At 39.8% G+C, this 27,297-nt stretch overlaps 1 protein-coding gene across 2 annotated transcripts in view; it reads left to right on the top strand.

Annotated features, from left to right (window-relative positions):
- Positions 1 to 26,094, top strand: part of RLIG1 (RNA 5'-phosphate and 3'-OH ligase 1) — a 40,671-nt gene extending 14,577 nt beyond the window's left edge. Inside the window, exons 3-7 of one of the 2 annotated variants that reach the window (XM_082256880.1) lie at positions 2,191 to 2,286; positions 6,385 to 6,447; positions 15,439 to 15,636; positions 19,451 to 19,620; positions 25,824 to 26,094. In XM_082256880.1, the coding sequence (XP_082113006.1) occupies positions 2,191 to 2,286; positions 6,385 to 6,447; positions 15,439 to 15,636; positions 19,451 to 19,620; positions 25,824 to 26,000 (704 nt within the window). In that variant the 3' untranslated portion in view covers positions 26,001 to 26,094. Of the gene's footprint in view, positions 1 to 2,190; positions 2,287 to 6,384; positions 6,502 to 15,438; positions 15,637 to 19,450; positions 19,621 to 25,823 lie in introns of both variants that reach the window. The other variant, XM_082256879.1, reaches the window with a different exon arrangement.
- The last annotated feature ends 1,203 nt before the right edge of the window (positions 26,095 to 27,297 follow it).

The following is a 27,297-nucleotide window of genomic DNA, read 5'->3' as shown; positions in this document are numbered from 1 at the left end:
TGCATGCTAACACAAATAGGAGAGAAAGATGGGGCTTTCAAGGCCAATGGGAGGAGGAGGATCACATATATCACACAATTTGACTAAAACACATCTTTATTGTACACATATTAGATAAAAAATGTACAACAAAGGGGAACCATTTCCATATGATGTATATAAAACAAAACAAACGCATATGTAGAAATAAATTCCCGTGTGGGAATGCCGATATTCCCACATGGGAATTTATTTCTACATATGTGTTTCTGTTTTGTTTTATATACGTCATATATGGGAATTGTTTCCCTTTTGATGTACATTTTTTTTTTAATCTAATATGTGTACAATAAAGATGTGTTTTAGTCAAATTGTGTGATATATGTGATCCTCCTCCTCCCGTTGGCCTTGAAAGCCCCATCTTTCTCTCCTATTGTTTGGTATTATTAGTCAGGGGTATGGGCCAAATATCACGGTAATTTGCTATTGGCATTGCATGCTATTATTATTAGGCTTAGGATCTAACAGAACACCCAGATCCTTCTCCGCTATGGATTCCCCCAGTTCTACTCCCCCTAGTATTTATGATGCATGCATATTCTTTGCCCTCAAATGCATAACTTTTACATTTATCAACATTAAACCTCATTTGCCACATAGTTGCCCAATGAAACAGTGCATTGAGGTCAGCTTATAAGTTGTAGTTATCCTGTAAGGAAGTTATTCCACTGCAAAGCTTGGTGTCATCTGCAAAGACTGAAATGGTACTTTTAACCCCAGAACCTATATCCTTTATTAAAGATAGTAAAAAGTAAGGGTCCCAGCACTGAACTTTGGGGTACACCAATAATAACCTTGGACCACTCAGAGTAAGAATCATTACCCACTACTCTCTGAATTCTATCTTTTAGCCAATTTTCGATCCGTTTACAAACTGATCTTTTCAAGCCTGTAGACTTTACCTTTTACACATTAGCCGTGGGTGGGGAACTGTCAAATGCTTTTGCAAAATCCAAGTGTACTACATCCACAGCCAACCCTCTGTCCAAGGTTTATTTGCATCCTCATAAAAAGAAATACATTTGTTTGACAACTTTTTCTGTCTTCCATGAATCCATGCTATCTGTTGCTAACAATATTTTTTTCCAGCAAGAACTCATCTTCTATATATATATATATATATATATATATATATATATATATATATATATATATATATATATTATACATTTTTTTTTTTTTTTTTAACTCTCCAGTATCTTCCCGACTATAGAAGTTAAACTAACAGGTCTATAGTTACTTGGGAAAGCCTTTGATCCCTTTTGAAATATAGGCACCACATTGGCCCTACGCCAATCCAGTGGTACTATTCCAGTCCTTAACGAGTCCCTAAAAATTAGAAACAAATGTTTTGAAATGACAGAGCTCAATTCTTTTAGCATGGGTAGGTGGATGCCATCTGGTCCAGGCACTTTATCCACCATTATTCTGTCTAAATATTTCTGGACCATATCACTTTAGAGCCATTGTGGATCATTTGGCGCTGTGTTAATACCATCCTCATTATGGTCATGAGCTCCCCCATGCTCTTTTGTATACACAGAGCTGAGGAAAGTATTTAATAAGTTTATCTTCTTTGTCTCCAGTCACCCACTCCTGATTATTTTGTAAAGGGCCTACATGCTCATACCTAACCTTTTTGCTATTCATATATTTGAAGAATTTTTTGGGGTTTGTTCTATCTTTTGCAATTTGTCATTGATTTTGAATTTTTGCATCCTTGATTTCCTTTTTACATATTCTGTTATATCTTGAGTAAGGGGGAGATGATTTGTGTAGTATTTACTTCCTGGAATCCATCTGCTCTTATTGTGATGACTCCCTAGAAGATTTTGTGTACAGTATACATGGGCTGCCAGTACACTTTGACAAAGTCAGCCATGCAGGCAGGAGGGTGTGCTTAGTGGAGAAATCCCCTCCTTCAGATGAAAGAAATGAAAATGCCATTCAAGACATCTGGGATGTATAACCAATTTGTCTTGAAACAGAAGAAATGTAAAAAAATTTAATTTAAAATATCTTTCTATGTATTTTCTAAGGCTAGCAACATGAAGATGGAAAATAGTCGATGTTGATTATGAGAGTAAAGTTCTGCTTTCACTGGGAAGATTATATTTAATTTCTTGTCTTATTTTTTTTTTTTCCCTGTAGGTTGCCCATATTTGTGGGCTCGCTTTGATCGGAAGCCAACAAAGCAAGCTGATAAGAAATTTAAAAAGCACATTCTTTCAAAAGGAAGCACCAAAGGTATTTATCACAGTTCTCAGATTCTAGACACAATCACCCAATGTGTGTTTAGTCTATCATACTTGAAATTCTAGGGACCGAAAATTAGCCTAATTGCATCTATTCCCATCTTCCCGCGGTAAGCTGGGAAGTTATTTTTCACCTACTCTACCTGTAACAGTAATTGTAATTAAGCCCCTTTTAACATGGGGTGGACTGATCGGGTCTGCCTGTAATTTTTTTTTTTAGGCAGACCCGATCTGACCACCTATCGCCCTCTATGGAGCGGCGGGTGTCAGCGGACATGTGTCCATTGACACCCATCGACATCCGATCAAATTCTATCCACTAAAAACAGGCGGATGGGATTTGTTCTCCATCGGCCTGGCAGATTGGATTGGATGACAATCGGATGTAAACGGACAGGTGGTCCGTTTACATCTGAGCGGCCATAGAGGAAAGCTGGCTATTTGTGCTTGTGAACTTCCCCATACTAGCATCATTGGCAGTTACTGTATGGATAAGAGAGAAAGTGTATGTTTCATTTTTCAGCCTGTTGTAGCTCGATTTATGGCAAGACCTGTACTCTTGTATCACTTGCATCACTTGTGACAATTGTGACAACTGCTAAGTGCCTGCAAATATTGTACATTGTATATTCAGACTTAACAAGTGGTTAAGTCACATCATACATTACTTGTATCCTCTGTTTTATAAAGATCTAATACTGTACTGTGGATGTTTTATTTTTTAAAAAATGATAATCCTAAAGACCTATTTTAACACTGCTGCCCCCCCCCCCCCCCTCCACTCTCCTTCCCTGATCTAAAGAGAGCAGCGAGAGGAGACAGCCAGCAGAGGGAGGTCAGGTAACCGCATAGCTGCACTGTGATGGAAGGTATTTAGGATTATAATTAAAAAAAAAATAAAACTGACCTACAGTACTTTAGATCTGTCTAAAACAGAGGAGCTTCAATGTGGTTGTGTATTGTAGCGGAAATAGCGGCAGAAGGAGAGGGGAGGGGCGGGGAGCAGATTGGGTCTCGCACATAGACTGAGCTGACAGATGAAGGGAGGGAAAGAGGGAGAGACTGTGGGCTGGTGCAAGCACGTAAACTGACCACCGCATCACGGATCAGTAGCCTTGATTACCATGGTCAACACAGGAACAGGCATTTTACAACACAGAGTGGTTAGGGTTACAACCACTCTAAAGGGATAAGTCCAGGCAAAACTATCTAATGCTAAACCTACTCTGTGACACATTCTAAACCTATTCTATCTAACCCTGTAAAGCAAAAATCACTGGTCATGCCTATTCTGCACCCAATCTGGTCCAGTCTCCAGCAACAGAAGCTGTGTGCAGGAAAGGACTGACAATGGCTGTGAAATTAATGGGAAGTTACATCACCCGTAGACTTACTATGGGGCTTCCGTTGTCAAGTGCCTGTCCTGCACCCGCCTCCATGCTGAAGCTGCCCCTGACAGCTCAGAAAGGGACCGAACCAGATCAGCTGCAGAATAGGTAAGTAGAGTGATTTTTTTTTTTTTTTTTTTTATTTTTTCTTCTTTATAGGTTTAGATAAAATAGGTTTAGAATGTGGCACAGAGGTGGTTTAGCGTTTCGTTTTTTGCCTGGACATATCCTTTAATGTCTCACTATTTGAAATTGAAAAGTGATTGAGTTTCAGATATATATGTTGATTCATATAAATAGCCAAGTGTAGTCCATTTATAGGTGATTGATTTGAAAAGACAGACACAATTTATGAATATTTTTTTTTTTTTTGTAACATATCTTTATTGATTTTCAAAGGGGAAAAACCAAAAAACAATAAAGCAACAATAGTTAAACAAGAAGGCAACATTTGACCAGCATATAAAGAAGAGCTTAGTTCAGTGCAGATAGGTCACAGACATACATACATACATCAGCAATATATCTGATAACAAATGTTTTAACCGCTTGCCGACTGCTCACAGTATATTTACTGCGGCAGTCAGCCCCTCACAGGCAGAGCGACGTAGGTCTACGTCGCTAGCCTGTGAGGCTCTGGGGGAGCGAGCACGCGCCGCCGGAGGCGCGCTCCCGCGTGGTCACGGATCCCCCCCCCCCGCGCGTGTGACTGGCGGACCCGATGTCCGCCGGTCACTCGGCGATCGTCGGGGGAGAGGGAGAAAGTCAGGCGGCTTATGTAAACAAGCCACCTGTCATTCTCCCCGGTGTAGAAACATTGATCACACGGTTCTACAATGTAGGACCGTTGATCAGTGTTCCTACAGCTCAAGCCACAGCCAATCACAGTAAGAATCACGCCCCTAGGGACACACATAACCCCTCCCTCTCAAATAAAGTTAACCCCTTCACTACCAGTGTATTTTTACAGTAACTGTGCATATGTATAGCACTGATTAATGTAGAAATGTCACTGGTAACCCCAAAAGTATCAAAAATGTCAGTCAAGGGTCCGATCTGTCCGCCGCAATGTCGCAGTACCGCAAAAAAATCGCAGTTTCCAGCCATTACGCGTTAAAAAAAAAAAACAACAAAAATGACAAAAATCTTTCCCTTTGTTAGTAAACGCGATAACTTTTGCGCAAACCAATAAAAATACGCTTTTTGCGATTTTTTTTTTTTTTTTTTTTTTTTTTTTTTTTTTTTTTTTTTACCAAACATATGTAGCATAAAACAAATTGGCCGAAAATGTTAAATTTTGATTTTTACTTTTTTTTTTTTTTTTTGGGGAATTTCATATAAAAAAATGTGAAAAATATTATTTTTGCAAAATTGACGCTCTTTTTTTGTTTATAGCGCATGATCAAAAAATCGCACAGGTGATCAAATACCACCAAAAAGCTCTGTTTGTGGGGAAAAAAAGGACGTCAAATACGTTTAGGTACAGCGTCGCACGACCGCGCAATTGTCCGTTAAAGTCACGCAGTGCCGAATCGCAAAATACCCCCTGGTCTTTTAGCAGCCAAATCCTCTGGGGCTTAAGTGGTTAAGTGTACCAATCTACCCAGGCCTTCCACTGTTTATCAAAGAGTTCAGAAGAACCTTTCCTGATAGCTAACAGTCGTTTATAGTGATAACTGAGTTTGACTTGTGCTACCATTTCGGACGGGTTGGGGGGGTTTTCGTCTTTCCAGTGTCTAGTGAGCACCAGTTTTGCTGCAAGCAACACATGGGTTGTTATTGATCCATTTATGAATACTTGAACAAAAGTTGAACTCTTGTCTATAGCAGCCATATTGTTTTTTTTTTTTTTTTTGAAAGCCAAAGGCTGTTTGGTTGCTATTAGTAAGCGTTCTTCTTTTGTTCATGAGTTAACTGCTCTGTCACTGAAAAAAAAAAAAAAGTGGTGTTTAAAGGGTAAGTTCACTTTTGGGAAAAAAAAATAATGCACATTTTTTTTCTGTAGGTAAAAAAAAATGTGCAATTATTATTTTTGAGCCTGTAAAGCATTGCAGCAGCGATCAGCAGATCTGTCAGTGTATCTGTGGGCCTGTACGGGTAAGCAGATAAAATCTGAAATGTACGGGTAAGCAGATGCAATCATTGAAAACCACAATTCGCCCACTACTGTGATAGCATGTTGGGTCGTCATTCAAACTGAATGGCACCATGGTTTGCATGTTAGTGTGCATTGTAGTAACGACCGTTAAACTTTCCTATTTAGTTTGTTACTACAATGCAAAAACTTGAATATGTCCTTAAGGAAACAAGTTATTAGGAAGACATAGTTTTCCAGTGCTAACTTATGAAAATTCTAGTTGCCTGGCTATTATGCTGATTCTTTTACTCTAAAATCGAATCCCTGCCACAAGTAAGCATATCAGGATCTTGCACCTTTTATGAATACTGAAGTTCTAAAGCCAGTGGCTCAACGCGACAGCCAGCCCACAAGCTTTGACATACATACTGGTGAGCAATATATCCCTAATAGGCAAGATCCCTTTAAGTTACTGCAAGACAATATCCTCCATGTAAGAAAATTAAATATTAAAAAATCAAGCAGTTGTTTTGTTTTATATGGATTTTCCAAAATGGATACAAATACAGTATGTTTAAACGAGAATGCCTTTGAGCTTTATGTTTTTTGTGATGGTCATTTTTAGACTATATTTGGAATGTTGATGAGGACTTCAGACCTGTTCCTGATTTCTGGATTCCAGCAAAAGGTGTGCAAGAGGTGGATGGAAAGCCATACCCTGATGAAAACGGTCATATACCAGGTACTTCTGGGAGTATTTTAGCAAAAGATACCTAAATCTAGCATGTCTTTTATTTAATGGGAAATTCCAGGCTAGAACTATCTACTCTTAAATCTGCTCCCTCTTTCTACTAACTACCCTGTAGAAGGTAAATGCTTATACTTGCATATTCTCAGGGCACTCTGGTCTGATAACGTGATCTCCTCAGTGGCTGGCTTCAGGGAAAAGGCCAAAATGTATTTTTCTACATGTATTTGGTAAAAAAAAAAAAAAAATCCAATAAGTGTATATTGATTAGTTTGCGTGAAGATTATAGTGTACAAAACTATATATTGGATTTTTTTTTTTTTTTTAATACTGCCAATGGTGGTGTTCAGTGACGTTTACTGGGACTGTGATAGTGCAGCGGGCAATCTGATACTAATAGTTATCAGTGAGACTATACACTGTCACAGTACTGATGACACTGGCTGGAAAGGGGTTAACATTTTGGGGTAATCAGGGGTTCAGTGTAACAAGTGTAATGTGTGTCTTTTTATATGTTGCTTTTTTACAAAAAATCTTTGTTCCTTCTCCCTGCAGGTAGAAGAAACAGAGATTGTTCCATCTGTACAGAGCCCTGTGTTTTGTCAACACAGGGCTCTGGGTTGTGATTGGACAAAATCCCGCTGTGTCTAATCAGAGGGAGTTGGCGGATGAGGGTGTGTTACACCTGCTCTGTACCCGGGAAGAGGTGCATTGCTGTGCCTATAAGGACCCACCTGTCTGCAGTACAATGCGGGCAGGTCCTGAAGAGGTTAAAATGCTTAAAACACTGCGAGTGCCAAGGACATGTTGCTCACTGCTGAAAGATGATCAGGAAAGCAGGTGGGGAACAATCTCTTCTGTATTTTGAACCAGGAAGCCCTCTGTTCTAAGCTTACCCTGGTTGACTATGGCCAGGAGAGCAGCAAAACAAGTTATTGTTTGCCTTTAGTAAATCAACCACTATTAGTACAAATAATGGGCTGCTCACTGTGCATGAGAAGTTGCACTATTCAAAGAATACAGTACTCAGTCATGTTCATGGGGAAGAAAAAAAAAACACAGCATTTTTGTTTGTACGTGATTGGACATTGGAAGTCGGCAGAGCTCCACCTCTTTTAATAAGCTCTGGAAAAAATCTTTTTTAAATGCAGCTTCTCTTGCAAAGTGAACAGTCTATTTTGCCTTTTGGAAATCAATCCCAGTGTCTCCAAATATCTCCATAAAGAAATGCTGGCATTCTGTATTTGTCATGCCCTTTTAATAGTAATAAAGTAACATTTAAAAAATAATTTTACATTAACCACTTTACCAATAGAGGATTTTGCTGTCTTACGTCTGGGCCACTTTTTGCGATTAGGCACTGTGCGACTTTAACTAACAATTGCGCGGTCGTGCGATGCCGTACCCAAACAAAATGTACGTCCTTTTTTTCCCACAAACAGAGCTTTCTTTTGGTGGTATTTGTTCACCTGTGCAATTTTTACTTTTTGCGCTATAAACAAAAAAAGAGCGTTTATTTTGAAAAAATAACAATATTAACTTTTTTTTTTATATGAAATTCCCCCCAAAAAAATGTAAATATCTAATTTTTTTTTAATTTTTGGCCAATTTGTTTTATGCTACCTATGTTTGGTAAAAAAAAAAATCACAGTAAGCGTATTTTGATTGGTTTGCGCAAAAGTTATTGCGTTTACTAACAAAGGGAAGGATTTCTGGTGTTTTTTTTTTTTTTTTTTTTTAACGCGTAATGGCGGCGATCTGCGATTTTTTTTTTTTTTTTTTTTTTTTTTTTTTTTTTTTTTTTTTTTTTTTTGCGGGACTGCGACATTGCGGCGGACAGATCGGACCCTTGACTGACATTTTTGACACTTTTGGGGGTACCAGTGACATTACTGCAGTAATCAGTGCTATATATATGCACTGTTAGTGAAAAAATGACACTGGCAGGGAAGGGGTTAATTTTATTGGAGAGGGAGGGGTTAATGTATGCCTGGTGCTTACTGACGTGTGTGGGGGGAGGTGACTGAGTGACACAAGGACAGATCCAGGGTTCAGCTATGCTGAACCCTGCAATCTGACCCTGTCTGTCACTTGGGAGATCCGCCCGCTTGTGTTTACACAAGCAGGCGGATCTCCACACTCGATTCCCCGGCGATCGCCGCTGCTCCTCCCCTGGCCCGACTCCCGCTGTGACTGAAAACAAAGGGGAGTGTCTGGCGACGTAGGTCTACGTCGCCAGACTATAACGAACCACTTTTCCGCAGTAGGCTCAACGTGAGCAGACGGCAAGTGGTTAATCAAAAAAATAAAATAAAAATGAAAAGGACTCGCACAATGTATTGACAGGAGGGAGATAATGTTAAGGTTACTATGTATGGTTAACTCTAAAGTGATGAGGGGAAATAGTTTTTTTTTTTTTTCTCCATGGACCATTTTGGGTATAGTAAGTTTCCTCCATTCCACAGGAGCATGCAATTTTTAAAGATTTTAATCAGGAAATAACTTTACTCCTATGGCTGCAGTCGCATCTCTTACCTGTATTGAAGTACGTCCCACATTTTGCAGCTCAACTTCAATGTTGAGGAAGTTAACAGCTACAAGTCTTCTGTGAGCACATAGAAAAAGAAAAAAACCATTGGATTTTTTTTTTCTTCATTGAGCAGAAGCCCATGCATTGATTACATTACATGTAACATGAAAGCCAATCAAGCACAGATTTTGCAAATCTTGTAGCATCAAGCACCCCATGAGCCACTAACCACTTGCCGACCAGCCGCGGTAGTTTTACTGCGGCAGGCCGGCTCTGTTTAGCAAAACAATGTACATGAATGTTGCTTCATGCAGCAGTTAGTGTGGGCATGCGCACGTGCTGATTGGCTAGAGGGGGAGCCAATCAGCGGGGCTGGTGGTCGCGATGTCCCTGGGGCTGGCGGTCGCGTTGTCGCTCCCCATGGAGACAGAACGGTGGTCTGCCGATGTAAACACGGCAGACCGCTGTTCTGTCAGTGAACACAGGGATCCTGTGTGCCTCCTATTTAGGAACACAGGTCTCTGTGTTCATCCAGTGAGCCCATCCCCCACACAGCCCCCTCTAGGCACACATTTAACCCTTTGATTGTCCCTGGTGTTAACCCCTTCCCTTCCAGTGTCATTAGTACAGTAACAGTGCATGTTTTTGGCACTGATTACTGTAGTAGTGTCACTAGTCACCCCCATCCACCCCCCCCCCCCCCAAGTGTCAAAGATGGCAGGTGTCCATTTTATCCACCGCAATGATGCAGTCCCGCTAAAAATCGCTGATCGCCGCTATAACTAGTGAAATAAAATAATAAAAATTACACATCTTTCCCCTAGTTTGTAGATGTGATAACCTTTGCGCAAACCAATCAATATGCACTTATTGGGATTTTTGTTTTACTAAAAATATGTAGCAGAATACATATTGACCTAAAATGATGAAAAAATTTGATTTTGATTTTTTTTTTTTTTTTTATTGGAAATGTTTTATAGCAGAATGTAAAAATAGATTTTTTTTGTTTTTAAAGCATAAGAAATAAAACCTGAAGAGGTGATCAAATGCCAGCAAAACAAAGCTCTATTTGTGGGGAAAAAAGGACATCAATTTTTTTTTTGGGTACAGCGTCGCACGACCGTGAAATTTTCAGTTAAAATAACACAGTGCTGTACCGCAAAAAAAATGGCCTGGTCATTATGGGGGTAAAATCTTCTTCTTTTTTTTTTTTTTTTTCTTTTTCCCCCCTGCAAAGTAAATGCATAATGTAAAATAGTAAGGGAAACTAGCGCCTAGGAGTTCCTTGGGAAACAGTATTTACAAAAATGAGAATAACCTGTCGGAAATGCAACCAATCAACCATAGCTGGTGCTATGTGTGCAGTAAAAAGGATGTATATAATTAGCGCAATTCCCCTAGATTAGTCTCCGTTGTGTCTAATCAATGTGGTTTAAATATTAAATCCTAATATTGATATCTGTTTTTATGTGAAAATTAAAATGTAATAATTATAAGTGCTAGTACATGTGCAAACTGTGTGAATATATCCTCAATAGCAGTACTATAAATTGTGCTAGTGCAATAAATATTTAACAAAAAAGTGCTAGTGCAATTGAAAAAAGCATATGAATAAATATTTAAAACTGCAATTAATCAACAGAGATATATCAAAAATGTATGTTATCTAGTGAAACATAGATAATTCAATAAAAATGACTCAAATGATATCAGTAAAAAAAAAAAAAAAAAAAAAAAATCAATATTATAAATAAGTCCTTTTAACGACTCCAAAAAATCTTCCAGTGATAAAGTGCAAAGTGCTGCTTAATCACAAACGAAGTGATCACGATGTTCACACGTGAAGATCCGCTCACCCACAGTGCTATAATGGTCTGTACAGATCAAACTCTCCAGAAGCTTTGCTGGTAAGATTATAAACCAGCCAACAAGCAAGTATAAACTGATCCATCCAAGTGTATTTTCAAGGAGAAGGTGTCTGGCTGTTTGCTGTGGGAGTTTATAAACAAGCCAACAAGCAAGTATAATCTTACCAGCAAAGCTTCTGGCGAGTTTGATCTGTACAGACCATTATAGCACTGTGGGTGAGAGGATCTTCACGTGTGAACACCGTTATCACTTCGTTTGTGATTAAGCAGCACTTTATCACGGGAAGATTTTTTGGATTCATCTGATGGACTTATTATTTATATTGATTTTATTTTATTTTTTTTACTAAATAATTTATATAGATTGCCTTGCGAAAGTATTTGGCCCCACTGAACTTTGCAACATTTTGCCACATTTCAGGCTTCAAACATAAAGATATAAACTGTAAATTTTGTGAAGAATCAACAAGTGGGACACAATCATGAAGTGGAACGAAATTTATTGGATATTTCAAACTTTGTTAACAAATAAAAAACTGAAAAATTGGGCGTGCAAAATTATTCAGCCCCTTTACTTTCAGTGCAGCAAACTCTCTCCAGAAGTTCAGTGAGGATCTCTGAATGATCCAATGTTGACCTAAATGACTAATGATGATAAATAGAATCCATCTGTGTGTAATCAAGTCTCCGTATAAATGCACCTGCACTGTGATAGTCTCAGAGGTCCGTTTAAAGCGCAGAGAGCATCATGAAGAACAAGGAACACACCAGGCAGGTCCGAGATACTGTTGTGGAGAAGTTTAAAGCCGGATTTGGATACAAAAAGATTTCCTAAGCTTTAAACATCCCAAGGAGCACTGTGCAAGCGATAATATTGAGATGGAAGGAGTATCAGACTACTGCAAATCTACGAAGACCTGGCTGTCCCTCTAAACTTTCAGCTCATACAAGGAGAAGACTGATCAGAGATGCAGCCAAGAGGCCCATGATCACTTTGGATGAACTGCAGAGATCTACAGCTGAGGTGGGAGACTCTGTCCATAGGACAACAATCAGTCGAATACTGCACAAATCTGGCCTTTATGGCAGAGTGGCAAGAAGAAAGCCATTTCTTAAAGATATCCATAAAAAGTGTCGTTTATTTAAGTTTGCCCCAAGCCACCTGGGAGACACGCCAAACGTGGAAGAATGTGCTCTGGTCAGATGCAACCAAAATGGAACTTTTTGGCAACAATGCAAAATGTTATGTTTGGCGTAAAAGCAACACAGCTTATCACCCTGAACACTCCATCCCCACTGTCAAACGTGGTGGCAGCATCATTGTTTGGGCCTGCTTTTCTTCAGCAGGGACAGGGAAGATGGTTAAAATTGATGGGAAGATGGATGGAGCCAAATACAGGACCATTCTGGAAGAAAACCTGATGGAGTCTGCAAAAGACCTGAGACTAGGATGGAGATTTGTCTTCCAACAAGACAATGATCCAAAACATAAAGCAAAATCTACAATGGAATGGTTCACAAATAAACATATCCAGGTGTTAGAATGGCCAAGTCAAAGTCCAGACCTGAATCCAATCGAGAATCTGTGGAAAGAACTGAAAACTGCTGTTCACAAACGCTCTCCATCCAACCTCACTGAGCTCGAGCTGTTTTGCAAGGAGGAATGGGCAAAAATTTCACTCTCGATGTGCAAAACTGATAGACATACCTCTAGCGACTTACAGCTGTAATCGCAGCAAAAGATGGCGCTACAAAGTATTAACTTAAGGGGGCTGAATAATTTTGCACGCCCAATTTTTCAGTTTTTTATTTGTTAAAGTTTGAAATATCCAATAAATTTCGTTCCACTTCATGATTGTGTCCCACTTGTTGATTCTTCACAAAAAATTACAGTTTTAGATCTTTGAAATGTGGCAAAAGGTCAAAGTTCAAGGGGGCCGAATACTTTCGCAAGGCACTGTATATCATTTGAGTAATTTTTTATGGAATTATCTATTTTTCACTAGATAACTTGTATACATTTTTGATATCTCTGTTGATTAATTGAAGTTTTAAATATTCATATGCTTTATTTTTTCAATTGCACTAGCACTTTTTTGTTAAATTTTTTTTGCACTAGCACAATTTTAAAATTATAGATTTATCGGGGCATTAATATATTTTTCCCATAAATAGACAATACATATTTATAGCACTGGTATTGAGGATATATTCGCACAGTTTGCACATGCACTAGCACTTATAATTATTAAATTAAAATTTTTAATTTTCACATAAAAACAGATATCAGTATTAGGATTTAATGTTTAAGCCACATTGATTAGACACAACGTAGACTAATCTAGGGGAATTGCGTTAATTGTATACATACTTTTTAAATGCATAGTATGCTAGTATGCATTGCATACTAGTACGTTATGTGACACCTGCAAATGAAGCCCGCGTTGTCCCCGCTGGCAGCCGCATCCATCTTCGCCAGTCTTCCTTCCTGGTCTGCTGACTCCTGCTGTATTACTGGCCGGAGCCGTGTGACGTCACTCCCGGCCGCATGCCACCGGTCATGGCAGAGGGCTAAGAAGAAACGGCACGGGCGGCTGTTTCTTCAGAGAGCATGTGCTGGTGATGTCATCGGCTGCATGCAATATAAATATCTCCTAAACGATGCAAGTTTAGGAGATATTTGCAGTACCTATAGGTAAAACATATTAAAGGCTTGCCTATAGGTAAAAGTTATAAAGGTGAGTTTACAACCACTTTAAGTGGGTGAAGGGGATTGGGTGACTCTATAGCTGCCCGAACTCCTTTTTATGAAAATAACCCTGTGCCTGCTGACAGAGATAGAAACAAGCTCTTGGCTGTTACTGCAACCACTTCAAATCCAGGATGTGTAGGGCGACACCTGGGTGGCAAAGTGATTAAAGCAGCACTAAACCCACAAAGTAGTTATGGTTGATTTACTTAAAATGGAGAGTGCAGAATCTGGTGCAGCTCTGCATGGAAACCAATCCGCTTCCAGGTTTCTTGTCAAAGTATAATTTAACAACCTGAAGTTAGAAGCTGATTGGCTACCATGCACAGCTGCACCAGATTTTGCACTCTCCAGTTTTAGTAAATCCACCCCTCTGTCTCTTTTGTCATAACGTCTTTATGCTTTCCTGCTAGCAGTTTTTTATAAATTGTGCACATACCAGGTCAGGGTGACTGCATAGATGAATACCTGAGCGCATGTGCAGGAGTTACATCAGCTCAACCAATTAGACAGTTAAGGACTACTGAACACAGAAGATGGGGAAAAGGTGAAACAGTGGGCAATGGAGGGACTAGGAAGGACTAGGAAGATTGCAGATGTCAAAGCACTGAAAGAAGAGGAATGGGGGGAGGTTTGCAATAAGTAGATGTGGCTGAGTTGGCTGAACAGGAAATACTTACAGAACCAGATCCTAATTGATTCATATACTCCTCACACATGCTACAGTGCTTTTGCCCAACAAAATTCTCTTTTAAAGGTATAGTGTTTTTTTTTTTTTTTTTTATGGAATGGTCAAAGGTTAGACCATCTTTTAGGTTCTTATTGCTGGCTGTATTTGTCAGGACCTTTTGTTATAGACAGAAGATGAGTGGTCATCAGATTGCATTGTGAAGGAAAATCTTTCAGGCTGAATTGTTAATGCGCCTTTTTGGTGTGCTTTAAAAATGCACTGCATTTTGCAAGATTTCCTGTGACCACACATCCTGTGGGTCACAAAACAAATTATAAAGCAAACTTTTTCTTTACTTGCATTGGGAATTGTGTTCACTTTGGAGAGATTTCCTCCAATTGCTTGTCTCGATGACCGGAAATAAAGAGAAATCTCACACCGACACTAACAAAATTACCTAAGTGTGGTTTTAATCCTTCCCAACTGTTAATTGAAAAAAATTGAAAAAAAAAAAGTTTTGCCTTTTTACGTACACCTTAATTACTGTTCCACAAGCACAGTTTTACATATGCACCCAAACCTCCGTTCAAAGATGCTTTTTAATAGGAAAAAAAAAAAAAAATCCCTTGCATAAATGAATACAAGGGTCAGTCTGTTCTAAACAGAATGCAGGAGTCTGGAGTTTGTAATGTATAAGATGCAGGGGTTAGAAGTATATACAACCCAGAGTACAACATTACCAATGATGAATTTTAGCACAGCAGTACCCCATAAGACACTTCGAAAACACACTAGCCATAAACTACCTCTCTGGTGCTATGACTGGCTGTCCATTCTGCCTTTTTAGTTCCTCATGCCCAAACTCCTGTTCTGAGGAAAAGCAGCAGAAAGGGCTCTCAGATATGCCCTGTTTAAGGCTGCTTTCCTCCTTTCAACACAGGGCTGGGTCTGCCCCAAACAACGTCAGCCAGTCAGATAATCTGGATGGCAGTGGTCATGGTTGGTACATTAGGCGAGACATGTGCCCAGGTCTAGCAACACTCATGCAGATTAGCTATGAAAACCCATTTTATTTCAAAATGATTATAATTTGTACTGTTGTGTGTTTTTGTAGGTTGGGTGCCTGTGGAGACTGGCAATAAGCAGTACTGCTGGCATTCAAGTGCTGTAAATTACACATTAAGTGTTGCTTTAGTACTAAAACCACGGTTGGAGGACCCAGAATCTTTGGAAATCTGTCTTGCTCACTTGACAGACCTTCTTGAACAAACTCTGGAACTCGTAGGAACCAATGTAAATGGAAACCCATATGGCAAGTATTTTATATATATAAAAAAAATGCCTATTTGTAGTTTTAAATATTGTTTTTTTTTTTTTTTTTTTTACTTATAAGTACTAAAAGTGAAAAATACCTGGTCTTTGATTCAGGGCAGAACCAAATTTGCTCACACTGTATAATTTTATATTTCCCAAGTCATCTTCCTCCTTAAACACAATTTAACAAGCAGTGAAAAAGCCCTCACACATTCCCTCAGTTTAGATTTTATTTCCTATCAAAAGGCAGGGTCATCGGTGGAGCAGATCAGCCACATGGTCCAGCCAAGATACCTTCATCAGGTGTTAGAGTGAAGGTACACTAGCAGCAGGACCTGGCATTAGGGAGGAAGGTCTTACAGGCAGTGGTCCCACCCTGAGGTAGGCCTGGATTACTCAATTTTCCTCTTAGGTGTGTTACGTCCTGGAAAATATCTTGAGAAAATTCCCAGTTAGACCTACTGGTAACGTTCTTTCTGGGAATCTTCCAGGCAGCAGGCCTACTTCCCTTGACTTGTTGGTTATGGTGTAATTTCTTTCCCCTCGTGCACTGGCGGAGGCAGTCTACTTCAATCTCAACTGATGGACGAGGGGGGTGGGAGGGTTTTTTACTGCTTGTTCAATTGTGTTTCCTGTTAGGGAAGAGTCAATCATCTCTGGGGTGTGCCATCCTGGAAGATTACCAGAAATAATGTTACCGGTAAGCCTAACTGGGAATTTTCCCAATCCCTGGCTCCTAAACATTACACCTTCATAGTTCACATTATGAACAAGAGATCCAGAGCTCTAAATGCAACGATTTCTGGTCCCTGGAGAGGGTAGTCAACAACCAATATACTGCGATTTCTTCACAGAATGAACCTACAATTTGTAGATACCAAATATGATATATAAATGTCTCTCTTTAGGAGGGTGAGTGTGTCCCATCTGCCTTCTGGACCTTATAATATAGGTGCGTTTTGGTGTCTGACTGGCAATTTCCCATAAATCAACGTAACTGCTTTTTATAAAGGTGGCTCCATTACAGAAATTGGCTATGGTGGTTATAAAAAAAAAAAAAAAAAAACAGATGGTGTAAGTCCTTAAAACTTTCTTTCTCTAGACTGTGTGTTTTTAATTGCTAATTGCACTCAGGCTGCTTTAGGCCCCTTTCACACACTCCGTCCGTTGGACGGAGTCCGTTTTTCTCAGCGGGGGATCGAGCCGCCGATCCCCCGCTGAGCAGCAGCAGGACAGCTGTGTCTCCGCGCTGTGTGCGGAGACACAGCTGACAGTTCCCCATGCAGCTCTATGGGGGAGATCGGATGTCAACGGACCGTCAGTCCGTTCTCACCCGATCCCATCCGATCCGCTGGACGGATGGAAAATAGGGTTTCCATCCGTCCAGATTTGACGGATCGGATCGGGTCGGATGTCAGCGGACATGTCTCCGCTGACATCCGATGCCCCATAGGAATGCATGGGGGGACCGTTCAGATCCGCCAAAAAAACGGACAGGCGGATCTGAACGGTCCGCCTGTGTGAAAGGGGCCTTAGGAACTTTTTGATGACTTTGCTAAATGCAGGTTTGGCACTGCTGCATTCCTTCTAAGTGGATCTGCCTTCAAAGGTGCTTCAAGCTGGTCTGTGACTTATCACATTCTCTCTTTTTCTCTACAGTTTGGGATTCATTAGACCTCACTGTCACAACCTGTTCTCTGTGTTTAGAAAATTGTTTTCATATGTATTTATTTTTTTTATACACTTACATTTTATGCAATAAAATCATAGTTTAGTTATAGTCCCCATTCAATGGGCTAATTTATTTTTTGTATGAGTAGTACATCAAGCATACAGTGCCTTGAAAAAGTATTCATACCCCTTGAAATTTTCCACATTGTCATGTTACAACCAAAAATGTTAATTTATTTTATTGGGATTTTATGTAATAGACTAACACAAAGTGTCACATAACTGTGAAGGGGAAGGAAAATGATAAAGGGTTTTCAATTTATTTTACAAATATGAGTGTGGCATGCTTTTTGTATTCAGCCCGTTACTCTGATACTAAAATCTAATGGAACCAGTTGCCTTCAGGAATCACCTAAAAAGTAAATAGAGTGGCAAGAAGAAAGCCATTGTTGAAAGAAAGCCATAAGTCCTGTTTGCTGTTTGTGAGAAGCCATGTGGGGGGACACAGCAAACGTATAGAAGAAGGTGCTTTAGTCAGATGAAACCAAAATTGAACTTTTTGGCCTAAAAGCAAAATGCTATGCATGGCGGAAAACCAATACTGCACATCACCCTGAACACACTGACCCCACTGTGAAACGTGGTGGCTGCATGTTGTCAGGATTCTTTTCTTCAGCAGGGACAGGGAAGCTGGTCAGAGTTGATTGGAAGATGGATGGAGCCAAATACAGGGCAATCTTGGAAGAAAACCTGTTAGTCTGCAAAAGACTTAACACTGGGGCAGAGGTTCACCTTCAAGCAGGACAACGGCCCTAAATGTACAGCCAGAGCTACAATGGAATGCTTTAGATCAAAGCATATTCACGTGTTAGAATGGCCCGGTCCCAGTCCAGACCTAAATTCAATTGCAAATCTGTGGGAAGACTTGAAAATTATTTTCAGACACACTGCATCCAATCTGACAGAGCTTGAGCTATTTTGCAAAGAAGAATGGGCAAAAATGTCACTCTCTAGATGTGCAAAGCTGGTAGAGACACCCCAAAAAGACTTGCAGCTGTAATTGCAGCGAAAAGTGGTTCTACAGTATTGTCTCGGGGGCTGAAAACAAATGCACGTCACACTTTTCACAAATTTGTCTGTGTAAAATTTTGAAAACCATTTATCATTTTCCTTCCACTTCACAATTATGTGCCACTTTGTGTTGGTCTATCACATGAAATCCAAACAAAATACATTTACATATTTGGTTGTAACATGACAAAATGTGGAAAATTTCAAGGGGTATGAATTTTTTTTTTTTTTTCAAGGCACTGTATACAGTAAATGGTTTAAGTATGTATTTAAATTGTTTTGCTATTGACATTCGTAGAATTGAACCTCTCACAAAAATATGACCTAGGTGAAAGATCATGCCAATTTGTATTGCCATGTCTGTTAAGATCTTGATCAGTGGTCTCCAAATTGCAGCCTGCTTGCTTTTATTTGGTTCTTGGGGCACTATTTCATTCAATAATACCAACAATGGGGCATAATTCCCTCTATTGACACCAATAAAGGGGCACAATTCCTCCCAATGACACCAACTATGGGACACAATTTCTCCCAATGACACCAACAATGGAGCCCTATGACAACAATGATGGGGCACAATTCCACTGACTGGTGTCATTGGGAAGAATTGTGCCTCATTGTTTATATCAAAGATAGTCGGGACCTTTTCTACTCCCAATGACCACCGTCTGGACCACCTAAAGTCTGAAGGACAGTAAATTGGCTCAGTACTTTGCAATGTGAAGCTCAAGTCATGGAAAACCTATAGAGTAGACATGAATTTTTCTGCCCAGGTGTACAGGAAATGCAAAGGTATATGATATCTCTGCTTAGGAGTTAAGATAGCTTCATGTCATTTTTTATAAATAAAATAAAAATAAAAATAAAATAAATAAAAGGTATGTGGCATTGATATTTTTCCTGTTCATGAAATCTGGCTAGAATATTGACTTTATATTTGCTCCCTGTATAGACCGAACTGTTTTTACAGTACATTCATATGTACTACATGAAGTGTCATATGGTTGTATAAAATATAGTTTACACGCAAATGATATGTTATGATGATGATATATATGTCATTCATTCAGGTATTGGCAATAAGAAGAATCCAATTCATTTCCTTGTCCCTCATGGCACATTTCTCATTAAGAATCTTCCAGCCCTGAATCATAATAGTCTAATTTCCTGGTTTAATCATTGTCACGAGGGAAAAGTTGAAGGAATTGTATGGCACTGCAAAGATGGATCTTTAATAAAGGTACACTTGGTGAATTATTGAGAAATGAAAACACTTGATACAAATTTTAGTAAGACTTCTGGTGTATTTCTTCTTCAACTACTAATACTAGGATTTTCGAACTTTTTGCACTGCTGTGTTTGATCAGCATTAGAGTGGAGCAGCTGGTGGTTATAAAATGTGATCCTAAGGCTGGTCATGCATTCAAAAAATTTCCTTTAGATTTACGAAAACCTTAGAATTTGGTCAAACCCAAATATTTTTAATTTGTATGTAATCAGTCAGGCCCTGGCACACATAGTGGAAGGTAAATCTAAAGGAAATTGAATAAGAAAATTTTTTATAACGTATGGCCAGCTTAATTGTTATTGGACTACAACAGGCTAAATTGATCTGTGACTATTTTATGTAAATATGATAGTATCTGTTTAAATGGCTACTAAACAGTATGCTTTACGTAGAGGTCATAATTCAGTATATTGTAACAATTTGCTTACTGGACACATATACCCCCTTCCTGGTCAGGCCAATTTTCAGCTTTCAGTGTTGTCACACTTTGAATGACAATTGCGAGGTCATGCTACTCCAGGGCTCTAGCCAGCCCTTAAGAGTTACTCCCCACCAGTTGCTCCACCCAACCCCTACCCTGCCCCGCACCTAAACATGGCCATCAGTGCAGCCGGGATGATCTGGCAGCTGGATCACACAGAGCGGGGATCTCCCGCTGTGACACAGCTTTTAAATTAACAGCTCTGTAACAGCGGGAGATTCCAGCTCTGTGTGATCCGGCCACCAGATCATCCTGACTGTTTCCTGGCTAATTTCTTGTGGCAGAAGCGGTGCAGCCTTTTTTTTTTTTTTTTTTTACAGGACATCAGAGCCCCCCACGGGGCTGATCTGATTGTCGCACCGCTTCTGTCAAAAGCGATCAGCCAGAAAACTGTCAGCCCAGTCCGCCCCTGCTCTACACTCGCCCTCCCCTAATTTCCACTCCTCAAATGCAAGCAGACGAGTGGAAATTTTAAGGGCTATGCTGCACTATAACCATATGAATTTTTTATTTTTTATCCTTTTTTCTTTTTCACACAAATAGAGCTTTCTTTTGGTGGTATTTAATCACCACTGGGTTTTTTTTTTTTTTTTTTCTTTTGCCAAACGAGCAAAAAAAATGCACAATTTTGAAGAAAAAAACAACTGTTCATAGTTTGTTATAAAATTTTCCTAGCAGGTAATATTTCTCCTTCATTGGTGAGCACTAATTAGCAGTATTGAAGGGCATTGGTTAGCAGCACTGGTGGGGACTGATGTCCCTCTTACAGAAGCTGGTAATCGGCTTATTTTTTTTTTTTTCTCCTTGCGCTGTCAGTGTAAGGGGAAAAAAAGGCGATGACCGGCTTCTGTTTCACATCACCTGATCTGCTGTTATTGGCTGATAGCTGATCACGTGGTAAAGCCCTTGGATCTCTGATCTGTGCTCAGCTGAGTCCCAAGGAACCCCAAGAAGCATGAGAACAGGAAGGCGTCCAGGTACGTCGTCCTGGCATTTTAGGCCCGCGCTGTAGCCGTCTTTCGGCTGTAGTGTGGGCGTGAAGTGGTTAAAATACCAGTGTCCATGACAAGTTGGGATATGACTAAGCGAACATAGTTTTGTGAAAAGCGTCAACTGTTTTTTGCCCTCCTGTCCCTGGTTTGTTGTTTTTGGATTTTATGGATTTTCAATAAAAGGTTTTTATCATTTACTATCGCTCTCAAGTTGGTGTGCGGTTGCCTTCTTCTAATTATAAAGTTGGGATATGACTTTAATACTCAGAACAAGTGTGCACATCAGACTTCTTCATAGTTTTCTAAAACCAAAAAAAATAATTGAATGCAACCTGTGGGCTGACATGAGGCTTAAATAGAGGCTCAGCAACTTTGTTGGTAGATTTATGTCAAGCTCCCTAAAAAGACTCAAAGAAAAGGATTTTCCAGTGAGTACAGAAATCCTATTTTCATTCTCATCCATTGAGGGGCACAAGAATTCAGAGACTAGTAGGAGGTCAAAAAGCAGGCCAACTGTGAGGTGGGCAGCAGCAAAAATACACCACCTAAAGGGCTAGTGGTTTCCCTGTTAAGGTGGATCACTGGCAGATTCTCAGTGGGTAACCACAAATTCCCTCTGAAAATAAACAGTTCCACCACACATTCCGGTGGAGTCTAGGGCTTTTCAGGGTGCTTGCGGTTCAAAAAGATATATTGGTTAGCAAATGTAGTGAAAGGTGCTAAGGCTAATATTCCATGGTAGGGCATACTGCATTATTAAGACCTGAAACAACCTCTTGTAAGTCTGAGATCAAGGCAATAGACTGTGATGCCTCAAAAACAGTCTTGTCAGAGATGGTTACTGCAACGCTTGGCACAGCCTCATTTAACCGCTTCCATACTGAGCAAATTCTGGCATTCCTCTGCTACATGTAAATTATTGAGTTTTTTTCTTGAAAATGACTCAACCACCAAATATACAGTCAAGTCCATAAATATTGGGACATCGACACAATTCTAATCTTTTTGGCTCTATACTCCACCACAATGGATTTGAAATGAAACCAACAAGATGTGCTTTAACTGCAGACTTTCAGCTTTAATTTGAGGGTATTTACATCCAAATCAGGTGAACGGTGTAGGAATTACAACAGTTTGTATATGTGCCTCAGACTTTTTAAGGGACCAAAAGCAATGGGACGGATTAACAATCATAAATCAAACTTTCACTTTTTAATACTTGGTTGCTTGCAAATCCTTTGCAGTCAATTACAGCCTGAAGTCTGGAACGCATAGACATCACCAGATGCTGGGTTTCATTCCTGGTGATGCTCTGCCAGGCCTCTACTGCAACTGTCTTCAGTTCCTGCTTGTTCTTGGGGCATTTTCCCTTCAGTTTTGTCTTCAGCATGTGAAATGCATGCTCAATCGGATTCAGGTCAGGTGATTGACTTGGCCATTGCATAACATTCCACTACTCTCCCTTAAACTCTTTGGTTGCTTTAGCAGTATGCTTCAGGTCATTGTCCATCTGCACTGTGAAGCGCCGTCCAATGAGTTCTGAAGCATTTGGCTGAATATGAGCAGATATTGCCCGAAACACTTCAGAATTCATCCTGCTGATTTTGTCAGCAGTCACATCATTCAATAAATACAAGAGAACCAGTTCCATTGGCAGCCATACATGCCCACTCCATGACACTACCACCACCATGCTTCACTGATGAGGTGGTATGCTTTGGATCATGAGCAGTTCCTTTCCTTCTCCATACTCTTCTCTTGCCATCACTCTGGTACAAGTTGATCTTGGTCTCATCTGTCCATAGGATGTTGTTCCAGAACTGAAGGCTTTTCTAGATGTTGTTTGGCAAACTCTAATCTGGCCTTCCTGTTTGAGGCTCACCAATGGTTTTACATCTTGTGGTGAACCCTCTGTATTCACTCTGGTGAAGTCTTCTCTTGATTATTGACTTGACACACATACACCTACCTCCTGGAGAGTGTTCTTAATCTGGCCAACTGTTGTGAAGGGTGTTTTTTTCACCAGGGAAAGAATTCTTTGGTCATCCACCACAGTTTTCCGTGGTCTTCCGGGTCTTTTGTTGTTGCTGAGCTCACCGGTGCGTTCTTTCTTTTTAAGGATGTTCCAAACTGTTGATTTGGCCACACCCAATATTTTTGCTTGGCCACACCCAATATTTTTGCTATCTCTCTGATGGGCTTGTTTTGTTTTTTTTCAGCCTAATGAGGGCTTGCTTCACTGAGCTCTTTGGATCTCATATTGAGAGTTGACAGCAACAGATTCCAAATGCAAATAGTACACTTGAAATAAACTCTGGAGCTTTTATCTGCTCCTTGTAAATGGGATAATGAGGGAATAATACACACACACACACACACACACACCTGGCCATGAAATAGCTGAGCAGCCAATTGTCGCATTACTTTTGGTCCTTTAAAAAGTGGGAGGCACATAAACAAACTGTTGTAATTCCTACACCTTTACCTGATTTTGATGTAAATACCCTCAAATTACAGCGGAAAGTCTGCAGTTAAATCACATCTTGTTTTCATTTCAAATCCATTATAGAGCCAAAAAGATTAGAATTGTCGATGTCCCAATATTTATGGACCTGTGTGTGTACATTTTTTAACAGAGACCTAGGGAACAGAATGGTGGTCATTGCAATTTTTTTATGTCACACGGTATTTGTGCAGCAATTTTTCAAACACGATTTTTTGGGGAAAAAAAACTCTTGTGAATTAAAAAAAAAAAAAAAATACTAAAATTAGCCCAATTGTTGTATAATGTGAAAGATGTCATGCTTTTAAAATTGTGTGCATTCCTGGAATGGTGCCATACTTTGGTGTTTACAATCTCCATAGTCTACACTTTAAAAAATGTTTAGAGGTTACCAGTTTAGAGTTAGAGGAGGTCTTGCACTAGAATTATTGCTCTCGCTCGAACGTTTACTGCGATACAGCACGCGTGGTTTGAACGTTGTTTACATATGTGGGTGTGACTTGTGTACATATGTGGGTGTGACTTATGTATGCATTTGCTTCTGCGTGTGAGCATGAGAGGATGGGGAGGTTTAAAAAAAAAAAAAAAAAAAATTCTTATCACATTTATTCCTATTACAAGGCATTTAAACATCCCTTGTTAAAGAAATAGGATATGACCAGTCCTACCAGATCTACGTCGGCAGTCAGCCCTCACAGGCAAAGCGACGTAGGTCTACGTCGCTAGCCTGTGAGGGTCTAGGGAGCGAGCGCGCGCCCCCGCTCGGTCACGCACCCCCCGCGCGTGTGACCAGCGGACCCGATGTCCGCCGGTCACTCGACGATCGGCGGGGGAGAGGGAGAAAGTCAGACGGCTTGTGTAAACAAACCGCCTGTCATTCTCCCCGGTGTATGAAGGATGATCATACGGTTCTACTATGTAGAACCGTCGATCACTCTTCATACATCTGAAGCCACAGCCAATCACAGTAGAAAGCACGCCCCTAGGGACACACACAGCCCCTCCCTCTCAAATAAAGTTAACCCCTTCACTACCAGTGTATTTTTACAGTAACAGTGCATATGTAAAGCACTGATTACTGTAGAAATGTCACTGGTAACCCCAAAAGTGTCAAAAATGTCAGTCAAGGGTCCGATCTGTCCGCCGCAGTACCGCAAAACAAATCGCAGATCGCCGCCATTACGCGTTAAAAAAAAAACAACAAAAATGACAAAATCTTTCCCTTTGTTAGTAAACGCGATAACTTTTGCGCAAACCAATCAAAATACGCTTTTTGCAATTTTTTTTACCAAACATAGGTAGCATAAAACAAATTGGCCGAAAATGTTAAAAAATTTAGATTTTTACATTTTTTTGGGGGGGGAATTTCATATAAAAAAAATGTGAAAAATATTGCTATTTTTGCAAAATTGACGCTCTAATTTTGTTTATAGCGCGTGATCAAAAAATCGCACAGGTGATCAAATACCACCAAAAGAAAGCTCTGTTTGTGGGGAAAAAAGGACGCCAAATTCGTTTAGGTACAGCGTCGCACGACCGCGCAATTGTCCGTTAAAATCACGCAGTGCCGAATCGCAAAATACCCCCTGGTCAGGAAGGGGGTAAAATCTTCCGGGGCTTAAGTGGTTAATTTTAAGTCAATGAGAGAAATCCAAAAAAAGAACCCATTCTCTGAAGACCCTAGTAAAAAACTTTGTCTCTCAATGCATGAGAAAGAAATGCGGCTTTTGGTTTCACTGACTGAGAACAATCTTGGGAAATCAGAGTGAAGTCAAAACTTCTGATTTGCAGACTTATTCCAGGTGTGCGTTGCATAATTTATTAATGCTATCAACATGTCAGCTAGGCAATTAGCATTTTCAGAAAGGATAGGAAACATTAGCAGTTTCTCGGCACAGGCTTTGTATAAATCTGATACGGTTTACAGCTTTGGATATAGCTGGAAGTAGGGGCAAATCATAGTGGCTGCAGTGGGCAGAGCCATTAATACCCAACCCAGTCTTGGAATTAGGGAGGAACAGTATGTGATGTCTAGAGGATATAAAACTGGCTGATTGTTGGTTGTGGCATGAATCAACAGACTATATAAAATAGAAGCTTCTATACAGGTAGTCTCCTTCATGATTGGGGGGCTCCAATTTAACCGTTATGACAGGAGTGTACTCTTTTTATCTTTTAGCTTCATCGCCATCATCTTGGATTATCTTGGCCACTTAAGGATACATGCCTGAATTCAAAACCTGTTTTCATCCGAATGAATTTGTGTAAATATGAAGAGGCTTCCCACTGTTTAACACAATTTGCAAAAATAGATGCTCTGCAGTACGACAGCTTAAAAGATGTTTTATTGGACTGAGTATTCAAGCTGGACCAGACTTGCTTTAGTATGAGTTTTGTAAATATGTACATTTTGAACACACTATATTATGTGCTAAAAGCTGGATGGCCACTTGTCAACAAAGCTGCCTTTTTGGAAGTTAAATATAAGGTATACTAAACTGTTACTGGTTAGAATAATTAAACTACATTTTTTTTGCATCAGCCTGGAAATGTACACTGCTCAAAAAAAAAAATAAAGCAACTTTTTTTTTTTTTAAATCCAGAGTATCTCATCAAATCAATGAAATTCCTGGAATATTGATCTGGTCAGTTTAGTAGCAGAGGGGGTTGTTAATCAGTTTCAGCTGCTTTGGTGTTAATTAATGAAATAAACAGGTGCACTAGATGGGCAACAGTGAGGCAACCTCCAAAAGAAGAATGGTTTTACAGGTGGAGGCCGCTGACATTTTTATTTTTTTCTAGCCAATGGCACCCTGAATGCCATTGGGTATCAGGATGAAATTATTGGACCCATTGTCAGACTCTAGGCTGGTGCAGTGGGTCCTGGGTTCCTCCTGTTGCATGACAATGCCTGGCCTTGTGGCGAGAATATGCAGCCAGTTCCTGAAGGATGAACGAATCAATACTATTAAATGGCCCCCACGTGCTTGTATGCATGCCCTGATGTTGCCAGACATGCATACAAGAGGATGGGGGGGCGTGCGCCATACAAACTGAGTACCATTTTGAGTTGCTGTAATGAAATTTCAGAAAAATGGACTAGTCTGCTGCATCATTTTTCACTTTGATTTTCGGGGTGTCTTTTGAATTTAGCCCTCTGTAGGTTGATCGTTTTAATTTCAATCACACAATGAGGCATCCTTTCGTTCCTAACACATTTCCCAGTCCATATCAGTATAGATATCTAACATATTTTTTTCCCATTGAGATCTGATGTATTTTCAAAGTGTTCCTTTAATTTTTTTGAGCAGTGTAGTTAATTTGACATTTGCCCAGGACCTGTGATTAATATTTATATTTTTTAAGCTGTATATTTATGGGGATGGTCTGTTTGAGTATGTAATCTATTAAAGCTTACCACTCCTTAATGGCTGCATTTGTTTTTCTTTCTTTTCACCTGGTAAACATTGCCATGTCCTGTCTTCGGGTGACAATGCTTACTGTATCTATAAAGCATCTGTGTTGTCATTCTAGGCTACTCTCACGATTTAATCGAACACTTCTGCCCTTTAATTTCCATTACATGGGGGGTTATGCAGTTCATAGAAGAGAACTGGGAAGGTTGGTAAAACTGAGATTTCAATTCAGAACAC

The sequence above is a fragment of the Pelophylax lessonae genome, assembly GCF_965119305.1.
Source record: "Pelophylax lessonae genome assembly, chromosome: 4".
In the NCBI taxonomy this organism is placed as follows: Eukaryota; Metazoa; Chordata; class Amphibia; order Anura; family Ranidae; genus Pelophylax; species Pelophylax lessonae.
Note: the sequence above shows the minus strand (reverse complement) of the source record. Positions and strands in the feature narration are given on the sequence as shown.